At 42.1% G+C, this 26,470-nt stretch overlaps 1 protein-coding gene across 7 annotated transcripts in view; it reads right to left on the bottom strand.

Moving 5' to 3' along the window:
• ppef1 (protein phosphatase, EF-hand calcium binding domain 1) overlaps window positions 1-26,470 on the bottom strand; it is a 37,998-nt gene that overhangs the window by 3,005 nt on the left and 8,523 nt on the right. For all 7 annotated transcript variants that reach the window (XM_062034704.1, XM_062034671.1, XM_062034687.1 and 4 more), the window contains 11 exons: window positions 21,776-21,939; window positions 21,585-21,699; window positions 18,933-18,979; window positions 18,696-18,862; window positions 18,594-18,630; window positions 18,384-18,533; window positions 16,531-16,673; window positions 12,010-12,190; window positions 11,064-11,249; window positions 10,862-11,004; window positions 6,215-6,321 (listed from right to left, as the gene is read on the bottom strand). In XM_062034704.1, the coding sequence (XP_061890688.1) occupies window positions 6,215-6,321; window positions 10,862-11,004; window positions 11,064-11,249; window positions 12,010-12,190; window positions 16,531-16,673; window positions 18,384-18,533; window positions 18,594-18,630; window positions 18,696-18,862; window positions 18,933-18,979; window positions 21,585-21,699; window positions 21,776-21,939 (1,440 nt within the window). The remainder of the gene's footprint in view (window positions 1-6,214; window positions 6,322-10,861; window positions 11,005-11,063; window positions 11,250-12,009; window positions 12,191-16,530; window positions 16,674-18,383; window positions 18,534-18,593; window positions 18,631-18,695; window positions 18,863-18,932; window positions 18,980-21,584; window positions 21,700-21,775; window positions 21,940-26,470) is intronic.

Below are 26,470 nucleotides of genomic sequence, written 5' to 3' on the forward strand. Positions count from 1 at the left end.
TCTACATTTAGGTGTTTGTCTGGACAGTACTTCTACATTTAGGTGTATGTCTGGACAGTACTTCTACATTTAGGTGTATGTCTGGACAGTACTTCTACATTTAGGTGTTTGTCTGGACAGTACTTCTACATTTAGGTGTATGTCTGGACAGTACTTCTACATTTAGGTGTATGTCTGGACAGTACTTCTACATTTAGGTGTATGTCTGGACAGTACTTCTACATTTAGGTGTATGTCTGGACAGTACTTCTACATTTAGGTTTATGTCTGGACAGTACTTTACATTTAGGTTTATGTCTGGACAGTACTTCTACATTTAGGTGTATGTCTGGACAGTACTTCTACATTTAGGTGTATGTCTGGACAGTACTTCTACATTTAGGTGTATGTCTGGACAGTACTTCTACATTTAGGTGTATGTCTGGACAGTACTTCTACATTTAGGTGTATGTCTGGACAGTACTTCTACATTTAGGTTTATGTCTGGACAGTACTTCTACATTTAGGTTTATGTCTGGACAGTACTTCTACATTTAGGTGTATGTCTGGACAGTACTTCTACATTTAGGTGTATGTCTGGACAGTACTTCTACATTTAGGTGTTTGTCTGGACAGTACTTCTACATTTAGGTGTATGTCTGGACAGTACTTCTACATTTAGGTGTATGTCTGGACAGTACTTCTACATTTAGGTGTATGTCTGGACAGTACTTCTACATTTAGGTGTATGTCTGGACAGTACTTCTACATTTAGGTGTATGTCTGGACAGTACTTCTACATTTAGGTTTATGTCTGGACAGTACTTTACATTTAGGTTTATGTCTGGACAGTACTTCTACATTTAGGTGTATGTCTGGACAGTACTTCTACATTTAGGTGTATGTCTGGACAGTACTTCTACATTTAGGTTTATGTCTGGACAGTACTTTACATTTAGGTTTATGTCTGGACAGTACTTCTACATTTAGGTGTATGTCTGGACAGTACTTTACATTTAGGTGTATGTCTGGACAGTACTTCTACATTTAGGTTTATGTCTGGACAGTACTTTACATTTAGGTTTATGTCTGGACAGTACTTCTACATTTAGGTGTATGTCTGGACAGTACTTCTACATTTAGGTGTATGTCTGGACAGTACTTCTACATTTAGGTGTATGTCTGGACAGTACTTCTACATTTAGGTGTATGTCTGGACAGTACTTCTACATTTAGGTTTATGTCTGGACAGTACTTCTACATTTAGGTTTATGTCTGGACAGTACTTCTACATTTAGGTGTATGTCTGGACAGTACTTCTACATTTAGGTGTATGTCTGGACAGTACTTCTACATTTAGGTGTATGTCTGGACAGTACTTCTACATTTAGGTGTATGTCTGGACAGTACTTCTACATTTAGGTGTATGTCTGGACAGTACTTCTACATTTAGGTGTATGTCTGGACAGTACTTCTACATTTAGGTTTATGTCTGGACAGTACTTCTACATTTAGGTGTATGTCTGGACAGTACTTCTACATTTAGGTGTATGTCTGGACAGTACTTCTACATTTAGGTGTATGTCTGGACAGTACTTCTACATTTAGGTGTATGTCTGGACAGTACTTCTACATTTAGGTGTATGTCTGGACAGTACTTCTACATTTAGGTGTATGTCTGGACAGTACTTCTACATTTAGGTGTATGTCTGGACAGTACTTCTACATTTAGGTGTATGTCTGGACAGTACTTCTACATTTAGGTGTATGTCTGGACAGTACTTCTACATTTAGGTGTATGTCTGGACAGTACTTCTACATTTAGGTGTATGTCTGGACAGTACTTCTACATTTAGGTGTATGTCTGGACAGTACTTCTACATTTAGGTTTATGTCTGGACAGTACTTCTACATTTAGGTGTATGTCTGGACAGTACTTCTACATTTAGGTGTATGTCTGGACAGTACTTCTACATTTAGGTGTATGTCTGGACAGTACTTCTACATTTAGGTGTATGTCTGGACAGTACTTCTACATTTAGGTGTATGTCTGGACAGTACTTCTACATTTAGGTGTTTGTCTGGACAGTACTTCTACATTTAGGTGTATGTCTGGACAGTACTTCTACATTTAGGTGTATGTCTGGACAGTACTTCTACATTTAGGTGTATGTCTGGACAGTACTTCTACATTTAGGTGTATGTCTGGACAGTACTTCTACATTTAGGTGTATGTCTGGACAGTACTTCTACATTTAGGTGTATGTCTGGACAGTACTTTACATTTAGGTTTATGTCTGGACAGTACTTCTACATTTAGGTGTATGTCTGGACAGTACTTCTACATTTAGGTGTATGTCTGGACAGTACTTCTACATTTAGGTTTATGTCTGGACAGTACTTTACATTTAGGTTTATGTCTGGACAGTACTTCTACATTTAGGTGTATGTCTGGACAGTACTTTACATTTAGGTGTATGTCTGGACAGTACTTCTACATTTAGGTTTATGTCTGGACAGTACTTTACATTTAGGTTTATGTCTGGACAGTACTTCTACATTTAGGTGTATGTCTGGACAGTACTTCTACATTTAGGTGTATGTCTGGACAGTACTTCTACATTTAGGTGTATGTCTGGACAGTACTTCTACATTTAGGTGTATGTCTGGACAGTACTTCTACATTTAGGTTTATGTCTGGACAGTACTTCTACATTTAGGTTTATGTCTGGACAGTACTTCTACATTTAGGTGTATGTCTGGACAGTACTTCTACATTTAGGTGTATGTCTGGACAGTACTTCTACATTTAGGTGTATGTCTGGACAGTACTTCTACATTTAGGTTTATGTCTGGACAGTACTTCTACATTTAGGTGTATGTCTGGACAGTACTTCTACATTTAGGTGTATGTCTGGACAGTACTTCTACATTTAGGTGTATGTCTGGACAGTACTTCTACATTTAGGTTTATGTCTGGACAGTACTTTACATTTAGGTTTATGTCTGGACAGTACTTCTACATTTAGGTGTATGTCTGGACAGTACTTCTACATTTAGGTGTATGTCTGGACAGTACTTCTACATTTAGGTGTATGTCTGGACAGTACTTCTACATTTAGGTGTATGTCTGGACAGTACTTCTACATTTAGGTTTATGTCTGGACAGTACTTCTACATTTAGGTTTATGTCTGGACAGTACTTCTACATTTAGGTGTATGTCTGGACAGTACTTCTACATTTAGGTGTATGTCTGGACAGTACTTCTACATTTAGGTGTATGTCTGGACAGTACTTCTACATTTAGGTTTATGTCTGGACAGTACTTCTACATTTAGGTGTATGTCTGGACAGTACTTCTACATTTAGGTGTATGTCTGGACAGTACTTCTACATTTAGGTGTATGTCTGGACAGTACTTCTACATTTAGGTGTATGTCTGGACAGTACTTCTACATTTAGGTGTATGTCTGGACAGTACTTCTACATTTAGGTGTATGTCTGGACAGTACTTCTACATTTAGGTGTATGTCTGGACAGTACTTCTACATTTAGGTTTATGTCTGGACAGTACTTCTACATTTAGGTGTATGTCTGGACAGTACTTCTACATTTAGGTGTATGTCTGGACAGTACTTCTACATTTAGGTGTATGTCTGGACAGTACTTCTACATTTAGGTTTATGTCTGGACAGTACTTTACATTTAGGTTTATGTCTGGACAGTACTTCTACATTTAGGTGTATGTCTGGACAGTACTTCTACATTTAGGTGTATGTCTGGACAGTACTTCTACATTTAGGTGTATGTCTGGACAGTACTTCTACATTTAGGTGTATGTCTGGACAGTACTTCTACATTTAGGTTTATGTCTGGACAGTACTTCTACATTTAGGTTTATGTCTGGACAGTACTTCTACATTTAGGTGTATGTCTGGACAGTACTTCTACATTTAGGTGTATGTCTGGACAGTACTTCTACATTTAGGTGTATGTCTGGACAGTACTTCTACATTTAGGTTTATGTCTGGACAGTACTTCTACATTTAGGTGTATGTCTGGACAGTACTTCTACATTTAGGTGTATGTCTGGACAGTACTTCTACATTTAGGTGTATGTCTGGACAGTACTTCTACATTTAGGTGTATGTCTGGACAGTACTTCTACATTTAGGTGTATGTCTGGACAGTACTTCTACATTTAGGTGTATGTCTGGACAGTACTTCTACATTTAGGTGTATGTCTGGACAGTACTTCTACATTTAGGTGTATGTCTGGACAGTACTTCTACATTTAGGTGTTTGTCTGGACAGTACTTCTACATTTAGGTGTATGTCTGGACAGTACTTCTACATTTAGGTGTATGTCTGGACAGTACTTCTACATTTAGGTGTATGTCTGGACAGTACTTCTACATTTAGGTGTATGTCTGGACAGTACTTCTACATTTAGGTGTATGTCTGGACAGTACTTCTACATTTAGGTTTATGTCTGGACAGTACTTTACATTTAGGTTTATGTCTGGACAGTACTTCTACATTTAGGTGTATGTCTGGACAGTACTTCTACATTTAGGTGTATGTCTGGACAGTACTTCTACATTTAGGTTTATGTCTGGACAGTACTTTACATTTAGGTTTATGTCTTGACAGTACTTCTACATTTAGGTGTATGTCTGGACAGTACTTTACATTTAGGTGTATGTCTGGACAGTACTTCTACATTTAGGTTTATGTCTGGACAGTACTTTACATTTAGGTTTATGTCTGGACAGTACTTCTACATTTAGGTGTATGTCTGGACAGTACTTCTACATTTAGGTGTATGTCTGGACAGTACTTCTACATTTAGGTGTATGTCTGGACAGTACTTCTACATTTAGGTGTATGTCTGGACAGTACTTCTACATTTAGGTTTATGTCTGGACAGTACTTCTACATTTAGGTTTATGTCTGGACAGTACTTCTACATTTAGGTGTATGTCTGGACAGTACTTCTACATTTAGGTGTATGTCTGGACAGTACTTCTACATTTAGGTGTATGTCTGGACAGTACTTCTACATTTAGGTTTATGTCTGGACAGTACTTCTACATTTAGGTGTATGTCTGGACAGTACTTCTACATTTAGGTGTATGTCTGGACAGTACTTCTACATTTAGGTGTATGTCTGGACAGTACTTCTACATTTAGGTTTATGTCTGGACAGTACTTTACATTTAGGTTTATGTCTGGACAGTACTTCTACATTTAGGTGTATGTCTGGACAGTACTTCTACATTTAGGTGTATGTCTGGACAGTACTTCTACATTTAGGTGTATGTCTGGACAGTACTTCTACATTTAGGTGTATGTCTGGACAGTACTTCTACATTTAGGTTTATGTCTGGACAGTACTTCTACATTTAGGTTTATGTCTGGACAGTACTTCTACATTTAGGTGTATGTCTGGACAGTACTTCTACATTTAGGTGTATGTCTGGACAGTACTTCTACATTTAGGTGTATGTCTGGACAGTACTTCTACATTTAGGTTTATGTCTGGACAGTACTTTACATTTAGGTTTATGTCTGGACAGTACTTCTACATTTAGGTGTATGTCTGGACAGTACTTCTACATTTAGGTGTATGTCTGGACAGTACTTCTACATTTAGGTGTATGTCTGGACAGTACTTCTACATTTAGGTGTATGTCTGGACAGTACTTCTACATTTAGGTTTATGTCTGGACAGTACTTCTACATTTAGGTTTATGTCTGGACAGTACTTCTACATTTAGGTGTATGTCTGGACAGTACTTCTACATTTAGGTGTATGTCTGGACAGTACTTCTACATTTAGGTGTATGTCTGGACAGTACTTCTACATTTAGGTGTATGTCTGGACAGTACTTCTACATTTAGGTGTATGTCTGGACAGTACTTCTACATTTAGGTGTATGTCTGGACAGTACTTCTACATTTAGGTGTATGTCTGGACAGTACTTCTACATTTAGGTGTATGTCTGGACAGTACTTCTACATTTAGGTGTATGTCTGGACAGTACTTCTACATTTAGGTGTATGTCTGGACAGTACTTCTACATTTAGGTGTATGTCTGGACAGTACTTCTACATTTAGGTGTATGTCTGGACAGTACTTCTACATTTAGGTGTATGTCTGGACAGTACTTCTACATTTAGGTGTATGTCTGCTGGAAGCTGGAAGAAGTGAGGATGACAGGTGAGTCTCACCTGTGTTGGTCTGGTCAAAGTGCTGGAATCCTGCCAGGAGGTCGGAGCCATGAGCAAACACTTTCTCTTTCAGGGCCCTGAGAGCCGAGTCCTCTGCAGCACACACTCTGTCACACAAACACACTCTGTCACACAAACACACTCTGTCACACAAACACACTCTGTCACACAAACACACTCTGTCACACAAACACACTCTGTCACACAAACACACACTCTGTCACACAAACACACACTCTGTCACACAAACACACTCTGTCACACAAACACACACTCTGTCACACAAACACACTCTGTCACACAAACACACACTCTGTCACACAAACACACACTCTGTCACACAAACACACACTCTGTCACACAAACACACTCTGTCACACACACTGTGTCACACACACTGTGTCACACACACTCTGTCACACACACTCTGTCACACAAACACACACTCTGTCACACACAGTCTGTCACACAAACACACTCTGTCACACACACTCTGTCACACAAACACACACTCTGTCACACACACTCTGTCACACACACTCTGTCACACAAACACACTCTGTCACACACACTCTGTCACACAAACACACACTCTGTCACACACACTCTGTCACACACACTCTGTCACACAAACACACTCTGTCACACAAACACACACTCTGTCACACACACTCTGTCACACACACTCTGTCACACAAACACACTCTGTCACACACACTCTGTCACACAAACACACACTGTGTCACACACACTCTGTCACACAAACACACACTCTGTCACACAAACACACACTCTGTCACACAAACACACTCTGTCACACACACTCTGTCACACACACTCTGTTACACAAACACACACTGGTTGAAAACAAAGTGTAATTAGAAGGACACTGCAGCACCTGAACTGCTCCCAAAGATGATGTCATAGCACAAAACACTAAAGTGTATTTGTCTGGTTTTTAAACTATTAGCACCCTGGTGGTCAATCCATTATAAGCCACACCGTGTTAGGAGCTGCAGGGTTCAAAGCGTAGTGTATAGTGTTGGCTCCATTATGAGCCACACCGTGTTAGGAGCTGCAGGGTTCAAAGCGTAGTGTATAGTGTTGGCTCCATTATGAGCCACACCGTGTTAGGAGCTGCAGGGTTCAAAGCGTAGTGTATAGTGTTGGCTCCATTATGAGCCACACCGTGTTAGGAGCTGCAGGGTTCAAAGCGTAGTGTATAGTGTTGGCTCCATTATGAGCCACACCGTGTTAGGAGCTGCAGGGTTCAAAGCGTAGTGTATAGTGTTGGCTCCATTATGAGCCACACCGTGTTAGGAGCTGCAGGGTTCAAAGCGTAGTGTATAGTGTTGGCTCCATTATGAGCCACACCGTGTTAGGAGCTGCAGGGTTCAAAGCGTAGTGTATAGTGTTGGCTCCATTATGAGCCACACCGTGTTAGGAGCTGCAGGGTTCAAAGCGTAGTGTATAGTGTTGGCTCCATTATGAGCCACACCGTGTTAGGAGCTGCAGGGTTCAAAGCGTAGTGTATAGTGTTGGCTCCATTGTGAGCCACACCGTGTTAGGAGCTGCAGGGTTCAAAGCGTAGTGTATAGTGTTGGCTCCATTGTGAGCCACACCGTGTTAGGAGCTGCAGGGTTCAAAGCGTAGTGTATAGTGTTGGCTCCATTATGAGCCACACCGTGTTAGGAGCTGCAGGGTTCAAAGCGTAGTGTATAGTGTTGGCTCCATTATAAGCCACACCGTGTTAGGAGCTGCAGGGTTCAAAGCGTAGTGTATAGTGTTGGCTCCATTATAAGCCACACCGTGTTAGGAGCTGCAGGGTTCAAAGCGTAGTGTATAGTGTTGGCTCCATTATGAGCCACACCGTGTTAGGAGCTGCAGGGTTCAAAGCGTAGTGTATAGTGTTGGCTCCATTGTGAGCCACACCGTGTTAGGAGCTGCAGGGTTCAAAGCGTAGTGTATAGTGTTGGCTCCATTATGAGCCACACCGTGTTAGGAGCTGCAGGGTTCAAAGCGTAGTGTATAGTGTTGGCTCCATTATAAGCCACACCGTGTTAGGAGCTGCAGGGTTCAAAGCGTAGTGTATAGTGTTGGCTCCATTGTGAGCCACACCGTGTTAGGAGCTGCAGGGTTCAAAGCGTAGTGTATAGTGTTGGCTCCATTATAAGCCACACCGTGTTAGGAGCTGCAGGGTTCAAAGCGTAGTGTATAGTGTTGGCTCCATTATGAGCCACACCGTGTTAGGAGCTGCAGGGTTCAAAGCGTAGTGTATAGTGTTGGCTCCATTATGAGCCACACCGTGTTAGGAGCTGCAGGGTTCAAAGCGTAGTGTATAGTGTTGGCTCCATTATAAGCCACACCGTGTTAGGAGCTGCAGGGTTCAAAGCGTAGTGTATAGTGTTGGCTCCATTATAAGCCACACCGTGTTAGGAGCTGCAGGGTTCAAAGCGTAGTGTATAGTGTTGGCTCCATTATAAGCCACACCGTGTTAGGAGCTGCAGGGTTCAAAGCGTAGTGTATAGTGTTGGCTCCATTATGAGCCACACCGTGTTAGGAGCTGCAGGGTTCAAAGCGTAGTGTATAGTGTTGGCTCCATTATAAGCCACACCGTGTTAGGAGCTGCAGGGTTCAAAGCGTAGTGTATAGTGTTGGCTCCATTGTGAGCCACACCGTGTTAGGAGCTGCAGGGTTCAAAGCGTAGTGTATAGTGTTGGCTCCATTGTGAGCCACACCGTGTTAGGAGCTGCAGGGTTCAAAGCGTAGTGTATAGTGTTGGCTCCATTATAAGCCACACCGTGTTAGGAGCTGCAGGGTTCAAAGCGTAGTGTATAGTGTTGGCTCCATTGTGAGCCACACCGTGTTAGGAGCTGCAGGGTTCAAAGTGTAGTGTATAGTGTTGGCTCCATTGTGAGCCACACCGTGTTAGGAGCTGCAGGGTTCAAAGCGTAGTGTATAGTGTTGGCTCCATTATGAGCCACACCGTGTTAGGAGCTGCAGGGTTCAAAGCGTAGTGTATAGTGTTGGCTCCATTGTGAGCCACACCGTGTTAGGAGCTGCAGGGTTCAAAGCGTAGTGTATAGTGTTGGCTCCATTATGAGCCACACCGTGTTAGGAGCTGCAGGGTTCAAAGCGTAGTGTATAGTGTTGGCTCCATTATGAGCCACACCGTGTTAGGAGCTGCAGGGTTCAAAGCGTAGTGTATAGTGTTGGCTCCATTATAAGCCACACCGTGTTAGGAGCTGCAGGGTTCAAAGCGTAGTGTATAGTGTTGGCTCCATTATAAGCCACACCGTGTTAGGAGCTGCAGGGTTCAAAGCGTAGTGTATAGTGTTGGCTCCATTGTGAGCCACACCGTGTTAGGAGCTGCAGGGTTCAAAGTGTAGTGTATAGTGTTGGCTCCATTGTGAGCCACACCGTGTTAGGAGCTGCAGGGTTCAAAGCGTAGTGTATAGTGTTGGCTCCATTATGAGCCACACCGTGTTAGGAGCTGCAGGGTTCAAAGCGTAGTGTATAGTGTTGGCTCCATTGTGAGCCACACCGTGTTAGGAGCTGCAGGGTTCAAAGCGTAGTGTATAGTGTTGGCTCCATTATGAGCCACACCGTGTTAGGAGCTGCAGGGTTCAAAGCGTAGTGTATAGTGTTGGCTCCATTATGAGCCACACCGTGTTAGGAGCTGCAGGGTTCAAAGCGTAGTGTATAGTGTTGGCTCCATTATAAGCCACACCGTGTTAGGAGCTGCAGGGTTCAAAGCGTAGTGTATAGTGTTGGCTCCATTGTGAGCCACACCGTGTTAGGAGCTGCAGGGTTCAAAGCGTAGTGTATAGTGTTGGCTCCATTATGAGCCACACCGTGTTAGGAGCTGCAGGGTTCAAAGCGTAGTGTATAGTGTTGGCTCCATTATAAGCCACACCGTGTTAGGAGCTGCAGGGTTCAAAGCGTAGTGTATAGTGTTGGCTCCATTATAAGCCACACCGTGTTAGGAGCTGCAGGGTTCAAAGCGTAGTGTATAGTGTTGGCTCCATTATAAGCCACACCGTGTTAGGAGCTGCAGGGTTCAAAGCGTAGTGTATAGTGTTGGCTCCATTATAAGCCACACCGTGTTAGGAGCTGCAGGGTTCAAAGCGTAGTGTATAGTGTTGGCTCCATTGTGAGCCACACCGTGTTAGGAGCTGCAGGGTTCAAAGCGTAGTGTATAGTGTTGGCTCCATTATGAGCCACACCGTGTTAGGAGCTGCAGGGTTCAAAGCGTAGTGTATAGTGTTGGCTCCATTATGAGCCACACCGTGTTAGGAGCTGCAGGGTTCAAAGCGTAGTGTATAGTGTTGGCTCCATTGTGAGCCACACCGTGTTAGGAGCTGCAGGGTTTAAAGCGTAGTGTATAGTGTTGGCTCCATTATAAGCCACACCGTGTTAGGAGCTGCAGGGTTCAAAGCGTAGTGTATAGTGTTGGCTCCATTATGAGCCACACCGTGTTAGGAGCTGCAGGGTTCAAAGCGTAGTGTATAGTGTTGGCTCCATTGTGAGCCACACCGTGTTAGGAGCTGCAGGGTTCAAAGCGTAGTGTATAGTGTTGGCTCCATTATAAGCCACACCGTGTTAGGAGCTGCAGGGTTCAAAGCGTAGTGTATAGTGTTGGCTCACCTTTGGGTCAGGGTGAGTTTGCGGGTGCTGGGGCTGACTTGGTACTGGTAGAAGCGTGGCAGCAGGTCTCTGCCCAGTTTGACGTAGGCCCCGCGGTTGCTGCCCTCCTCGTAGTAGTTGGACGCAGAGAAGATGGTGATCACCTGCCACAGGTGAGATGCTGAAGAAGTGCAGGGGGAGGGGAGGAGCTAGCTGCACTCACCTGTCCACCGTGACACAGCTCGTAGCCCTCCTGCTTGCACTGGTGGGATCGCACCATCAGCTGCAGGCCGTGTCGGAGCAGAAGGCACCGCGTCACGTCGGGGCCAAAGTAGCAGCCGCCTCCTCGAAACGTGTTTGGACTGCAGCCATCTTGGATCTTGGGGTCGCTCCACAGGATGTCCACCATCTGGAGGACACAGTCACATCCACTCTCATGTCCACTCTCATGTCCACCATCTGGAGGACACAGTCACATCCACTCTCATGTCCACTCTCACGTCCACCATCTGGAGGACACAGTCACATCCACTCTCACGTCCACTCTCACGTCCACTCTCATGTCCACTCTCACGTCCACTCTCATGTCCACTCTCATGTCCACCATCTGGAGGACACAGTCACATCCACTCTCATGTCCACTCTCACGTCCACCATCTGGAGGACACAGTCACATCCACTCTCACGTCCACTCTCATGTCCACTCTCACGTCCACCATCTGGAGGACACAGTCACATCCACTCTCACGTCCACTCTCATGTCCACTCTCACGTCCACTCTCATGTCCACTCTCATGTCCACCATCTGGAGGACACAGTCACATCCACTCTCATGTCCACTCTCATGTCCACCATCTGGAGGACACAGTCACATCCACTCTCATGTCCACTCTCATGTCCACCATCTGGAGGACACAGTCACATCCACTCTCATGTCCACTCTCATGTCCACCATCTGGAGGACACAGTCACATCCACTCTCATGTCCACTCTCATGTCCACCATCTGGAGGACACAGTCACATCCACTCTCATGTCCACTCTCATGTCCACCATCTGGAGGACACAGTCACATCCACTCTCACGTCCACTCAGTCTTCCTTCTCATGTCCACTCAGTGTTCCTCCTCACCTGTTTCCACTCTCATGTCCACTCAGTGTTCCTCCTCACCTGTTTCCACTCCCGCTCCTCCTGCGCAGGCAAAGGAGACACTGGCAGGATGTTGCAATGCATGCTGGGAGAGAAGCCGCAGGGAGTCGGTGGAGAGCAGAGGGAGGAAGACGATGAGGAAGACGAGGAGGAGGAAGAGGAGGAGGAGGTGTCTTGGCGGCTCAGAGCGCATCGCCTCTTTCTACAGTTAGGTCACAACATAGATCAGAAGACATATTTGACACAGGTGTGAGTCACTTCATGCAGGTGAGAGTCACTTCATGCAGGTGTGAGTCACTTCATACAGGTGAGAGTCACTTCATACAGGTGAGAGTCACTTCATGCAGGTGTGAGTCACTTCATGCAGGTGTGAGTCACTTCATGCAGGTGAGAGTCACTTCATGCAGGTGAGAGTCACTTCATGCAGGTGTGAGTCACTTCATGCAGGTGAGAGTCACTTCATGCAGGTGTGAGTCACTTCATGCAGGTGTGAGTCACTTCATGCAGGTGAGAGTCACTTCATGCAGGTGTGAGTCACTTCATGCAGGTGAGAGTCACTTCATGCAGGTGTGAGTCACTTCATGCAGGTGAGAGTCACTTCATGCAGGTGTGAGTCACTTCATGCAGGTGAGAGTCACTTCATGCAGGTGTGAGTCACTTCATGCAGGTGAGAGTCACTTCATACAGGTGAGAGTCACTTCATGCAGGTGAGAGTCACTTCATGCAGGTGAGAGTCACTTCATGCAGGTGTGAGTCACTTCATGCAGGTGAGAGTCACTTCATGCAGGTGTGAGTCACTTCATGCAGGTGAGAGTCACTTCATGCAGGTGTGAGTCACTTCATGCAGGTGAGAGTCACTTCATGCAGGTGTGAGTCACTTCATGCAGGTGTGAGTCACTTCATGCAGGTGAGAGTCACTTCATGCAGGTGAGAGTCACTTCATGCAGGTGAGAGTCACTTCATGCAGGTGTGAGTCACTTCATGCAGGTGAGAGTCACTTCATGCAGGTGTGAGTCACTTCATGCAGGTGAGAGTCACTTCATGCAGGTGTGAGTCACTTCATGCAGGTGAGAGTCACTTCATGCAGGTGTGAGTCACTTCATGCAGGTGTGAGTCACTTCATGCAGGTGTGAGTCACTTCATGCAGGTGTGAGTCACTTCATGCAGGTGAGAGTCACTTCATGCAGGTGAGAGTCACTTCATGCAGGTGAGAGTCACTTCATGCAGGTGTGAGTCACTTCATGCAGGTGAGAGTCACTTCATGCAGGTGTGAGTCACTTCATGCAGGTGTGAGTCACTTCATGCAGGTGAGAGTCACTTCATGCAGGTGAGAGTCACTTCATGCAGGTGTGAGTCACTTCATGCAGGTGTGAGTCACTTCATGCAGGTGTGAGTCACTTCATGCAGGTGTGAGTCACTTCATGCAGGTGAGAGTCACTTCATGCAGGTGTGAGTCACTTCATACAGGTGAGAGTCACTTCATGCAGGTGAGAGTCACTCACCCCCCCCCCTGAAAAGAGTGTTTATTTTCCATCTGTAAGTGTCAAGATACACTATATTGCCAAAAGTATTTGGCCACCTGCCTTGACTCACATATGAAGTTGAAGTGCCATCCCATTCCTAACCCATAGGGGTCAATATGACCTTTTGCAGCTATTACAGCTTCAACTCTTCTGGGAAGGCTGTCCACAAGGTTGCAGAGTGTGTTTATATCTTCTGGGAAGGCTGTCCACAAGGTTGCAGAGTGTGTTTATATCTTCTGGGAAGGCTGTCCACAAGGTTGCAGAGTGTGTTTATAGCAATTTTCCACCATTTTTCCAAAAGCGCATTGGTGAGGTCACACACTGATGTTGGTGGAGAAGGCCTGGCTCTCAGTCTCCGTTCTAATTCATCCCAAAGGTGTTATATGGGGTTCAGGTCAGGACTCTGTGCAGGCCAGTCAAGTTCATCCCCACCAGACTCTGTCATCCATGTCTTTATGGACCTTGCTGTGTGCACGGGTGCACAGTCATGTTGGAAGAGGAAGGAGCCGCTCCAAACTGTTCCCACAAGGTTGGGAGCATGGAATTGTCCAAAATGTTTTGGTATCCTGGAGCATTCAAAGTTCCTTTCACTGGAACTAAGGGGCCAAGCCCAACTCCTGAAAAACAACCCCACACCATAATTCCTCCTCCACCAAATGTCACACTGGGCACAATGCAGTGAGAAATGTAGCGTTGTCCTGGCAACCTCCAAAGCCAGACTGCTCCATCAGATGTAAAAGTGTGATTCATCAGTCCAGAGAAGGCGTGTCCACTGCTCTAGAGTCCAGTGGTGATGTCCTTTACACCACTGCATCCCACGCTTTGCATCGGACTTGGTGATGTATGGCTTAGATGCAGCTGCTCGGCCATGGAAAGCCATTCCATGAAGCTCTCTGCGTACTGTACGTGGGCTAATTGGAAGGTGACATGAAGTTTGGAGCTGTGTAGCAAGTGAAAGTCTTTGCACTATGCTGACCTCTCTGTCACTTTACCTGGCCTACCACTTTGCACTATGCTGACCTCTCAGTCACTTTACCTGGCCTACCACTTTGCACTATGCTGACCTCTCAGTCACTTGACCTGGCCTACCACTTTGCACTATGCTGACCTCTCTGTCACTTTACCTGGCCTACCACTTTGCACTATGCTGACCTCTCAGTCACTTGACCTGGCCTACCACTTTGCACTATGCTGACCTCTCTGTCACTTTACCTGGCCTACCACTTTGCACTATGCTGACCTCTCTGTCACTTTACCTGGCCTACCACTTTGCACTATGCTGACCTCTCTGTCACTTTACCTGGCCTACCACTTGCTGGCTGAGTTGCTGTTGTTCCCAAACTCTTCACTTTTCTTAGAATAAAGTTGACTTTGGAATATTTAGGAGCGAGGAAATTTCATGACTGGATTTGTTGCACAGGTGGCATCCTGTGACAGTTCCATGCTGGAAATCACTGAGAGCGGCCCATTCTTTCACAAATGTTTGTCCATGCTTAAGTGCTGGATTTGATACACCTGTGATTAGTGATTAGTGATTCTCATCATTTGGATGGCTGGACAAATACTTTTGGCAATATAGTGTATGTTCTTTACCAACACTAAAGATGCTATTACACTATTGCTTCTCACGCCCCCCCTGAAGAGTGTTTACACTAAAGATGCTAACACTATTGCTTCTCACGCCCCCCCTGAAGAGAGTGTTTACACTAAAGATGCTAACACTATTGCTTCTCACGCCCCCCCCGAAGAGTGTTTACACTAAAGATGCTAACACTATTGCTTCTCACGCCCCCCTGAAGAGTGTTTACACTAAAGATGCTAACACTATTGCTTCTCACGCCCCCCCTGAAGAGTGTTTACACTAAAGATGCTAACACTATTGCTTCTCACGCCCCCCCTGAAGAGAGTGTTTACACTAAAGATGCTAACACTATTGCCTCTCACGCCCCCCCGAAGAGTGTTTACACTAAAGATGCTAACACTATTGCTTCTCACGCCCCCCCTGAAGAGTGTTTACACTAAAGATGCTAACACTATTGCTTCTCACGCCCCCCTGAAGAGTGTTTACACTAAAGATGCTAACACTATTGCTTCTCACGCCCCCCCTGAAGAGAGTGTTTACACTAAAGATGCTAACACTATTGCTTCTCACGCCCCCCCTGAAGAGAGTGTTTACACTAAAGATGCTAACACTATTGCTTCTCACGCCCCCCCTGAAGAGAGTGTTTACACTAAAGATGCTAACACTATTGCTTCTCACGCCCCCCTGAAGAGTGTTTACACTAAAGATGCTAACACTATTGCTTCTCACGCCCCCCTGAAGAGTGTTTACACTAAAGATGCTAACACTATTGCTTCTCACGCCCCCCTGAAGAGTGTTTACACTAAAGATGCTAACACTATTGCTTCTCACGCCCCCCTGAAGAGTGTTTACACTAAAGATGCTAACACTATTGCTTCTCACGCCCCCCTGAAGAGTGTTTACACTAAAGATGCTAACACTATTGCTTCTCACGCCCCCCCTGAAGAGTGTTTACACTAAAGATGCTAACACTATTGCTTCTCATGCCCCCCTGAAGAGTGTTTACACTAAAGATGCTAACACTATTGCTTCTCACGCCCCCCTGAAGAGTGTTTACACTAAAGATGCTAACACTATTGCTTCTCATGCCCCCCTGAAGAGTGTTTACACTAAAGATGCTAACACTATTGCTTCTCACGCCCCCCTGAAGAGTGTTTACACTAAAGATGCTAACACTATTGCTTCTCACGCCCCCCCTGAAGAGTGTTTACACTAAAGATGCTAACACTATTGCTTCTCACGCCCCCCTGAAGAGTGTTTACACTAAAGATGCTAACACTATTGCTTCTCACGCCCCCCTGAAGAGTGTTTACACTAAAGATGCTAACACTATTGCTTCTCACGCCCCCCCTCCACATAGCACCACTTAACAAGCACTGGAATAAACAAGCTGTTTGGAAGTAAAGGGGAATTGTTTTTTGAGGGACAAGAAGTGACCTGAGCTCAGGGGTTCTTTGGTTCCTGCAGGATCTGCTGGCACCAGAACTTTCCGTGGATCTCATTCTCTTCACCTGCTTGGAAGAAGGATGCATGGCCAGCTGCTCCAAGCTGCGTCTGGGAAACCTCAGAGCTGATTTGATCTGGAAGAGAAAAGGACAGCTGGACTTCTACTCCCCGTATTTAGGACTCGGGGTGGCAACGACACGACTGCGGGGTCTTCCAGGCCGAGGACCCCCACACCGACGTGTCAAATTGGGTTCTGATTGATAGAACTTGTTATTGCGCAATACTCGCATACTAGCGGGCAGCTAGCACGCTAATCACCAGTTGGAAACTTGGAGCGCTAATCGCTGGCTATCTTAAATGCTAACCTGAATATGATAATATCAATATTTACTCAATATGATATTATTTACTCAATATGATATCATATTGACTCAATATGATATCAATATTTACTAAATATTTAAACAATAGTTACTAAATATGATATCAATATTTGCTAAATATCAATATTTACTCAATATGATATCAATATTTACTAAATATGATATTAATATTTACAAAATGTGATATCAATATTTACTAAATATTGTATCAATATTTACTAAATATGATAAAGGGACAAGCGGTAGGAAATGGATGGATGATAATATCAATATTTACTCAATATGATATTAATATTTACTCAAAATGATATCAATATTTACTCAATATGATATCAATATTTACTAAATATTTAAACAATAGTTACTAAATATATCAATATTTGCTAAATATCAATATTTACTCAATATGATATCAATATTTACTAAATATGATAATATTTACAAAATATGATATCAATATTTACTAAATATTGTATCAATATTTACTAAATATGATAAAGGGACAAGCGGTAGGAAATGGATGGATGATAATATCAATATTTACTCAATATGATATTAATATATACTCAATATGATATCAATATTTACTCAATATGATATCAATATTTACTAAATATTTAAACAATAGTTACTAAATATGATATCAATATTTGCTAAATATCAATATTTACTCAATATGATATCAATATTTACTAAATATGATATCAATATTTGCTAAATATCAATATTTACTCAATATGATATCAATATTTACTAAATATGATATTAATATTTACAAAATATGATATCAATATTTACTAAATATTGTATCAATATTTACTAAATATGATAAAGGGACAAGCGGTAGGAAATGGATGGATGGATAGATGGATGATAATATCAATTTTTACTCAATATGATATTAATATTTACTCAATATGATATCAATATTTACTCAATATGATATCAATATTTACTAAATATTTAAACAATAGTTACTAAATATGATATCAATATTTGCTAAATATCAATATTTACTCAATATGATATTAATATTTACAAAATATGATATCAATATTTACTAAATATTGTATCAATATTTACTAAATATGATAAAGGGACAAGCGGTAGGAAATGGATGGATGGATAGATGGATGATAATATCAATATTTACACAATATGATATCAATATTTACTAACTATGATATCAATATTTACAAAATATGATATCAATATTTACAAAATATGATCATATCAATATTGAGTAAATATGATAATATGAACATTGAGTAAACATGAAGGCCTCTGAAGTACAGTGCAGTATGTGCTTCATACTCCTTATGGAAATATGTCCATCACTTTCCAATGGATGAAGAATAGTTCCAAATAAAAATGATTTTCAAAAGTTGCAAATGATTGAACGAGTTGGATGGCAGCAAGCAAGAAGTCCAAGTGTTGTATGGAAGGAGGTCAGATATTGACCTTGTGCCTGTCCATGGCACTGAGCAGGTCCAGGTCGGTCTGGTCTGAAATGCCCCCATGAACCACCAGGACCTTCCCGTCTATCACCGTGGCGACAGGCAGAAGACTGAAGACGTCCTGGAAGAGCTGCAGGATCTCCCGTCCATTGCTCTGCAACAAAAGAGCTGTTCCATTCCAGGAGTGTGGCCCTCTGAGCGTACTTGGACATACCTTGTACTTCTGCATGACTTCTTTGGTGAAGCCATACCTGAAAGGACAGAGAGGTTGTAGTTGCTGCTGAATCTTCATCCACACCTTTCTCAGCCTGTTCACCTGAGGTTCATGATGTGGTCCTCGTGGTTTCCTCGGTTCAGATGCATGTGGTCCGGGTACAGCAGAAGGTACGCAAACAGGAGGACCACCACCTCCACGGACTTTTTCCCTCGGTCTACAAAGTCTCCATTAAACACATAGGGTGTCTCAGCAGAAGGGAGGCCGTTCTAAACGGTACAGCTCAAGTCACCGCAGTGTTCTCACCCCTGACCCTGAAGGTGTCATCACTAAGTTTACCTTATAAAATATAAGAAGGAGGTCATCAAGTCGGCCATGAAGATCTCCTGCAGCAAACATGACAGCAGCTTTACAGTAATAACATCAATATGATCAACAACATTGGAAAGCTGCTCTCAAAGGGGAACTGCAGTTTTAATGGAATTTTGTCCATCATTCACAATCATTATAACATCTTTTTCATACATTCAAAATCTAAATAAACATTAGCAAAAGTCAGCTAACAATGGCGCTAATGAGAGTCGCTCTGTTCCGCCTCTAAAGTGCTCTAAAAACATCCATCGATGTTTTATACGCACACTGTAAGTATATATGTAGTATCTAGTAACATTCATAATAATATGCAATATGTGTCTTGAAGTAACATTCATAATAACATGTAATATATATGTAGTATCTAGTAACATTCATAATAACATGTAATATATATGTCATGTAGTAACATTCATAATAACATGTAATATAAGTCATGTAGTAACATTCATATTAACATGTAATATATGTCATGTAGTAACATTCATAATAACATGTCATATACTGTACATGTCATGTAGTTACATTCATAATATGTCATGTAGTAACATTCATAATAACATGTCATATATATGTCATGTAGTAACATTTATAATAACATGTAATATAGATATAATGTAGTAACATTCATAATAACATGTAATATATATGTCATGTAGTAACATTCATAAAAACATGTAATATATATGTCATGTAGTAACATTCATAATAACATGGAATATAAGTCATGTAGTAACATTCATAATAACATGGAATATATATGTCATGTAGTGCATTCATAATAACATGTCATATATATGTAGTGTAGTAACATTCATAATAACATGTAATATATATGTCATGTAGTAACATTCAGAATAACATGTCATATACTGTATATGTCATGTAGTAACATTCATAATGTCATGTAGTAACATTCATAATAACATGTAATTTATATGTCATGTAGTAACATTCATAATAACATGTCATATATATGTCATGTAGTAACATTCATAATAACATGTCATATATATGTCATGTAGTAACATTCATAATAACATGTCATATATATGTCATGTAGTAACATTCATAATAACATGGAATATAAGTCATGTAGTAACATTCATAATAACATGTAATATATATGTCATGTAGTAACATTCATAATAACATGTAATATATATGTCATGTAGTAACATTCATAATAACATGTAATATATATGTCATGTAGTAACATTCAGAATAACATGTCATATACTGTATATGTCATGTAGTAACATTCATAATGTCATGTAGTAACAGTCATAATAACATGTAATTTATATGTCATGTAGTAACATTCATAATAACATGTAATATATATGTCATGTAGTAACATTCATAATAACATGTAATATATATGTCATGTAGTAACATTCATAATAACATGTAATATATAATAACATGTCATATATATGTCATGTAGTAACATTCATAATAACATGTAATATATATGTCATGTACTAACATGTAATATATATGTCATGTAGTAACATTCATAATAACATGTAATATATATAATAACATGTCATATATATGTCATGTAGTAACATTCATAAAAACATGTAATATATATGTCATGTAGTAATGTTCATAATAACATGGAATATATATGTCATGTAGTAACATTCATAATGTCATGTAGTAACATTCATAATAACATGTAATACATATGTCATGTAGTAACATTCATAAAAACATGTAATATATATGTCATGTAGTAACATTCATAATAACATGGAATATATATGTCATGTAGTAACATTCATAATAACATGTAATATATATGTCATGTAGTAACATTCATAATAACATGTAATATATATGTAGTATCTAGTAACATTCATAATAACATGTAATATATATGTAGTATCTAGTAACATTAATAATAACATGTAATATATATGTAGTATCTAGTAACATTCATAATAACATGTAATATATATGTCATGTAGTAACATTCATAATAACATGTAATATATATGTAGTATCTAGTAACATTCATAATAACATGTAATATATATGTAGTATCTAGTAACCTACCACATATTGTCATCTCCTTGGTGTAGTAGTCACCTACCACATATTGTCATCTCCTTGGTGTAGTAGTCACCTACCACATATTGTCATCTCCTTGGTGTAGTAGTCACCTACCACATATTGTCATGTCCTTGGTGTAGTAGTCACCTACCACATATTGTCATCTCCTTGGTGTAGTAGTCACCTACCACATATTGTAATCTCCTTGGTGTAGTAGTCACCTACCACATATTGTCATCTCCTTGGTGTAGTAGTCACCTACCACATATTGTCATCTCCTTGGTGTAGTAGTCACCTACCACATATTGTCATCTCCTTGGTGTAGTAGTCACCTACCACATATTGTCATCTCCTTGGTGTAGTAGTCACCTACCACATATTGTCATCTCCTTGGTGTAGTAGTCACCTACCACATATTGTCATCTCCTTGGTGTAGTAGTCACCTACCACATATTGTCATCTCCTTGGTGTAGTAGTCACCTACCACATATTGTCATCTCCTTGGTGTAGTAGTCACCTACCACATATTGTCATCTCCTTGGTGTAGTAGTCACCTACCACATATTGTCATCTCCTTGGTGTAGGAGGTGGACAGCTGCACAATGTTGGGCATGTGTTGGAGCAGCTTCTTGGTGTGGTAGAGCAGCTGCAGCACATACCTGGCGTGGAGGGTCTGTGGCCAGCAGAGCAGAGAAGAGAGCAGTGAGACTCTGATCAAATAGTAGTAACTAATGTCAGCGCCTGCTCACCTGCTGCTCTTTGAAGGCGTTCAGGAGGCCGTTTGTGTCCGCCACCGAGAGAGGAAAGGAGAGCCGAGGGCCAGCGTAGGACTCTGGAACCAGGATGGAGTCATAGAAGAGCTCTCTATCCAGCCAGGGGTCCACCACCGGCTCCAGCAGCTGGGAAATGAGACCTAGAGAAGAAGATGGTGTACCACAGGGTTAGCACCAGGCTTCAGCAGTTAAAACGCTGAGTCCAATATTTTATAACAACCACATAAAGTGCCGCACATAAAGTGCCGCACATAAAGTGCCGCTCCTAAAGTGCCGCTCATAAAGTGCCGCTCATAATGTGCCGCTCATAAAGTGCCGCACATAAAGTGCCGCTCATAAAGTGCCGCTCATAAAGTGCAGCACATAAAGTGCCGCTCATAAAGTGCCGCTCATAAAGTGCCGCACATAATGTGCCGCTCATAAAGTGCCGCACATAAAGTGCCGCTCATAAAGTGCCGCTCATAAAGTGCAGCACATAAAGTGCCGCTCATAAAGTGCCGCTCATAAAGTGCCGCTCCTAAAGTGCCGCACATAAAGTGCCGCTCCTAAAGTGGCGCTCATAAAGTGGCGCTCATAAAGTGCCGCACATAAAGTGCCGCTCATAAAGTGCCACACATAAAGTGCCGCTCATAAAGTGCCGCTCATAAAGTGCCGCTCATAAAGTGCCGCTCATAAAGTGCCGCACATAAAGTGCCGCACATAAAGTGCCGCTCATAAAGTGCCGCTCCTAAAGTGCCGCACATAAAGTGCCGCACATAAAGTGCAGCTCATAAAGTGCCACACATAAAGTGCCGCTCATAAAGTGCCGCTCATAAAGTGCCGCTCATAATGTGCCGCTCATAATGTGCCGCTCATAAAGTGCCGCTCATAAAGTGCCGCACATAAAGTGCCGCTCATAAAGTGCCGCTCATAAAGTGCCGCTCATAAAGTGCCGCACATAAAGTGCCGCTCATAAAGTGCCGCTCATAAAGTGCCGCTCATAAAGTGCCGTTCATAAAGTGCCGTTCATAAAGTGCCGCTCATAAAGTGCCGCACATAAAGTGCCGCTCATAAAGTGCCGCTCATAAAGTGCCGCTCCTAAAGTGCCGCTCATAAAGTGCCACTCATAAAGTGCCGCACATAAAGTGCCGCTCATAAAGTGCCGCTCATAAAGTGCCGCTCATAAAGTGCCGCACATAAAGTGCCGCTCATAAAGTGCCGCTCATAAAGTGCCGCACATAAAGTGCCGCTCATAAAGTGCCGCTCATAAAGTGCCGCTCATAAAGTGCCGCTCATAAAGTGCCGCTCATAAAGTGCCGCTCATAAAGTGCCGCTCCTAAAGTGCCGCTCATAAAGTGCCGCTCATAAAGTGCCGCTCATAAAGTGCAGCTCATAAAGTGCCACTCATAAAGTGCCGCTCATAAAGTGCCGCTCATAAAGTGCCGCTCATAAAGTGCCGCACGTAAAGCGTTTTTTTTGTTAGCGTCTCTTATATTAGCATGCTAACATTTTATGCTAGCTTTTGTGCTACTTTCTATGTCTACACCAACAAATACTGCATTTTGGTATTTCTTCTTACCCAGTCATGTGCTAGCTTTTTAATGTTAGCATGGCAACTTTTCCAGCTAATATTACACTTTTTTTCTCTAATTCTGCAGCCAAACACCTTAGAGTCATATACCTTTTTAATGTGACACCTGTTAACTGTTAGCATGCTAACTGTAGCATGCCAGCATGCTAACATTAAAGTGCTAACTTTTTTTGGGTGCAAATTTTATACTTTTTTTCTCCAATTCTATAGCCATACACTTTCCGGTCATATAACTTGGTATGTAAAACATGCTAACATTTAGCATGTTTACGTTAGCATGCTAACAGTAAAGTGCTAGCTTTTTGAGCTAATTTTTAAACTGTTCACCCTAGAGTCATATAACTTGGTATGTGACACTTGTTAACTGCTAGCATGCTAATTTTAGCATGCTAGCAAGCTAATATTAGCATGCTAACTTTTTTTTCCTTATTTTTCATTTTTTTCTCCTTTTCCACAGCCATACACCTTACAGCCGTGTTACTTGATATGGGAGACATGCTAACTGTTAGCATGCCATCTTTAGCACACATGCTAAGAGTTAAGATTTTAATGTGTACATGCTAATGTCTAGCTCTGTAGCTCATTTTGTACAGTTACACCTAAAACCAACGGATTTGGACGCCATCTTCAAAGTAAGGCGGCTACTAACAGAGACGACCCCCGGCCAGAGGTCCAGGGCAGAGATAGCAGGCCCCTCAAAATGTTCTAGTTATGATTATCATCCTTCCTTTGGTTTGTCTGTCAGTTGGTTAGTTAGCAAATATATGAAAACAGTTATGGATGGATTTTCCTGAATCTTTCAAGAAATGTCCTAAATGGAAGAAGTATTTAGATTTTAGGCCTGATATGGAACATTGCTACTATGTTACCTTATATTTACATTTCTCTGTGTGTGTACGTGTGTGTGCGTGTGTGTCTGTGTGTGAGTGTGTGTCTGTGTGTGTCTCTGTGTGTGTGTGTGTGTTCACTCAGTTTCTTTCATTCTGACATTGATAACGCTGAATGTATTTTCCTTTCACTTTCAGTACATGTCAGGAATGGGATGAGGATCAAGCGATGACATTTTGGGGCTGGTCTGGATCCAGGACTATTTTACCATCAAGAGGTTGGACCGGGCAGAGTTCTGCGCTCTTTTATAGTTGCTTGTGACAAGAGTGCACACGTGTATTGAACAGTGTGGCTAATAAAAGTGGATATACTGTAAGCAAAACATGACTTTAGTCCAATTCTTCTCAAAGCAAGAAAAACATACAGCACCCCCCCTCGTTCTCTAGTATCATTTGTCTACAACATTGTTTTAAAGGCCTACTGAAAGCCACTACTAGCGACCACGCAGTCTGATAGTTTATATATCAATGATGACATCTTAACATTGCAACACATGCCAATACGGCCGGGTTAACTTATAAAGTGACATTTTAAATTTCCCGCTAAACTTCCGCTTGAAAAGGTCTATGTATGATGACGTATGCGCGTGACGTCAATGGTTGAAACGGAAGTATTCGGACACCATTGAATCCAATACAAAAAAGCTCTGTTTTCATCTCAAAATTCCACAGTATTCTGGACATCTGTGTTGGTGAATCTTTTGCAATTTGTTTAATGAACAATGGAGACTGCAAAGAAGAAAGTTGTAGGTGGGATCGGTGTATTAGCGGCGGACTACAGCAACACAACCAGGAGGACTTTGAGATGGATAGCAGACGCGCCAGCCGCCGACCTCACCTTGACTTCCTCCGTCTCCGGGCCGCCGACCGCATCTATGATCGTCGCTCCGTCGATTGCTGGAACGCAGGTGAGCACGGGTGTTGATGAGCAGATGAGGGCTGGCTGGCGTAGGTGGATAGCTAATGTTTTTAGCATCCAGCTGGAAAGCATTAACCGTGTAGTTACATGTCCATGGTTTAATAGTATTGTTGATTTTCTGTCTATCCTTCCAGTCAGGGGCTTATTTATTTTGTTTCTATCTGCATTTGAGCCTGATGTGCTATCACGTTAGCTCCGTAGCTAAAGAGCTTCGCCGATGTATTGTCGTGGAGATAAAAGTCACTGTGAATGTCCATTTGGCGTTCTCGACACTCATTTTCAAGAGGATATAGTATCTGAGGTGGTTTACAATACAAATCCGTGATCCACAATAGAAAAAGGAGAAAGTGTGGAATCCAATGAGCCAGCTTGTACCTAAGTTACGGTCAGAGCGAAAAAAGATACACCCTGCACTACACTCTAGTCCTTCACTCACTCTCACGTTCCTCATCCACTAATCTTTCATCCTCGCTCAAATTAATGGTGTAATTGTCGCTTTCTCGGTCTGTCGGTGTAAACAATGTGCAGATGTGAGGAGTCCTTCCTCCGGTGACGTCACGCTACTTCCGCTACAGGCAAGGCTTTTTTTCATCAGCGACCAAAAGTTGCAAACTTTATCGTCGTTGTTCTCTACTAAATCCTTTCAGCAAAAATATGGCAATATCGCGAAATGATCAAGTATGACAAATAGAATGGATCTGCTATCCCCGTTTAAATAAAAAAAATTCATTTCAGTAGGCCTTTAAGTGCACCTCTGCATAACATTGAATCCTTATTCATTTTAAAGAAATATAGATAACAAATCATAACTTTCTTTTTTTATTTAGTTTTTACTCTGTAGATTTAAAAGGCATCAATTTGCCTGAAATTAAAAAGAAATGTAATCCTTATGTAATCCCCCCTACTGGTTTATTTCCTGTTGTTGTTTTCATGTTCTCCTACGCACATTGCCGGTGAAAGCCGAGAGCGATTAATATCCAAAAAGTAGCACGAGAAACGTCTTTTATCTCCTGTTTGTGATGCTGAGTCGGTGCTGCAAAAGGTTCCAATTAGTGGGAACACGCTTGGTTCCTTTGTGTGTTTGCATGGCACACACAGATGGCGTGTGTGCGAAATGTCAACAAGCGTGTGACCTCCTCTGGCAGCAAAAAGATGATTTATTCCATGAGCCCAGCTCAGGATTAGCGAGGGCCTTTTAGCTAAATGAGAGCAGGCTTAATCCACAGCTGCAACACAGCACGCTCACATGCGTTGCTAGGCAACCTGAAGGGTTTTCCCCTCATCAGAATAAACGC

The sequence above is a fragment of the Entelurus aequoreus genome, linkage group LG02, assembly GCF_033978785.1.
Source record: "Entelurus aequoreus isolate RoL-2023_Sb linkage group LG02, RoL_Eaeq_v1.1, whole genome shotgun sequence".
Taxonomy (NCBI): domain Eukaryota; kingdom Metazoa; phylum Chordata; class Actinopteri; order Syngnathiformes; family Syngnathidae; genus Entelurus; species Entelurus aequoreus.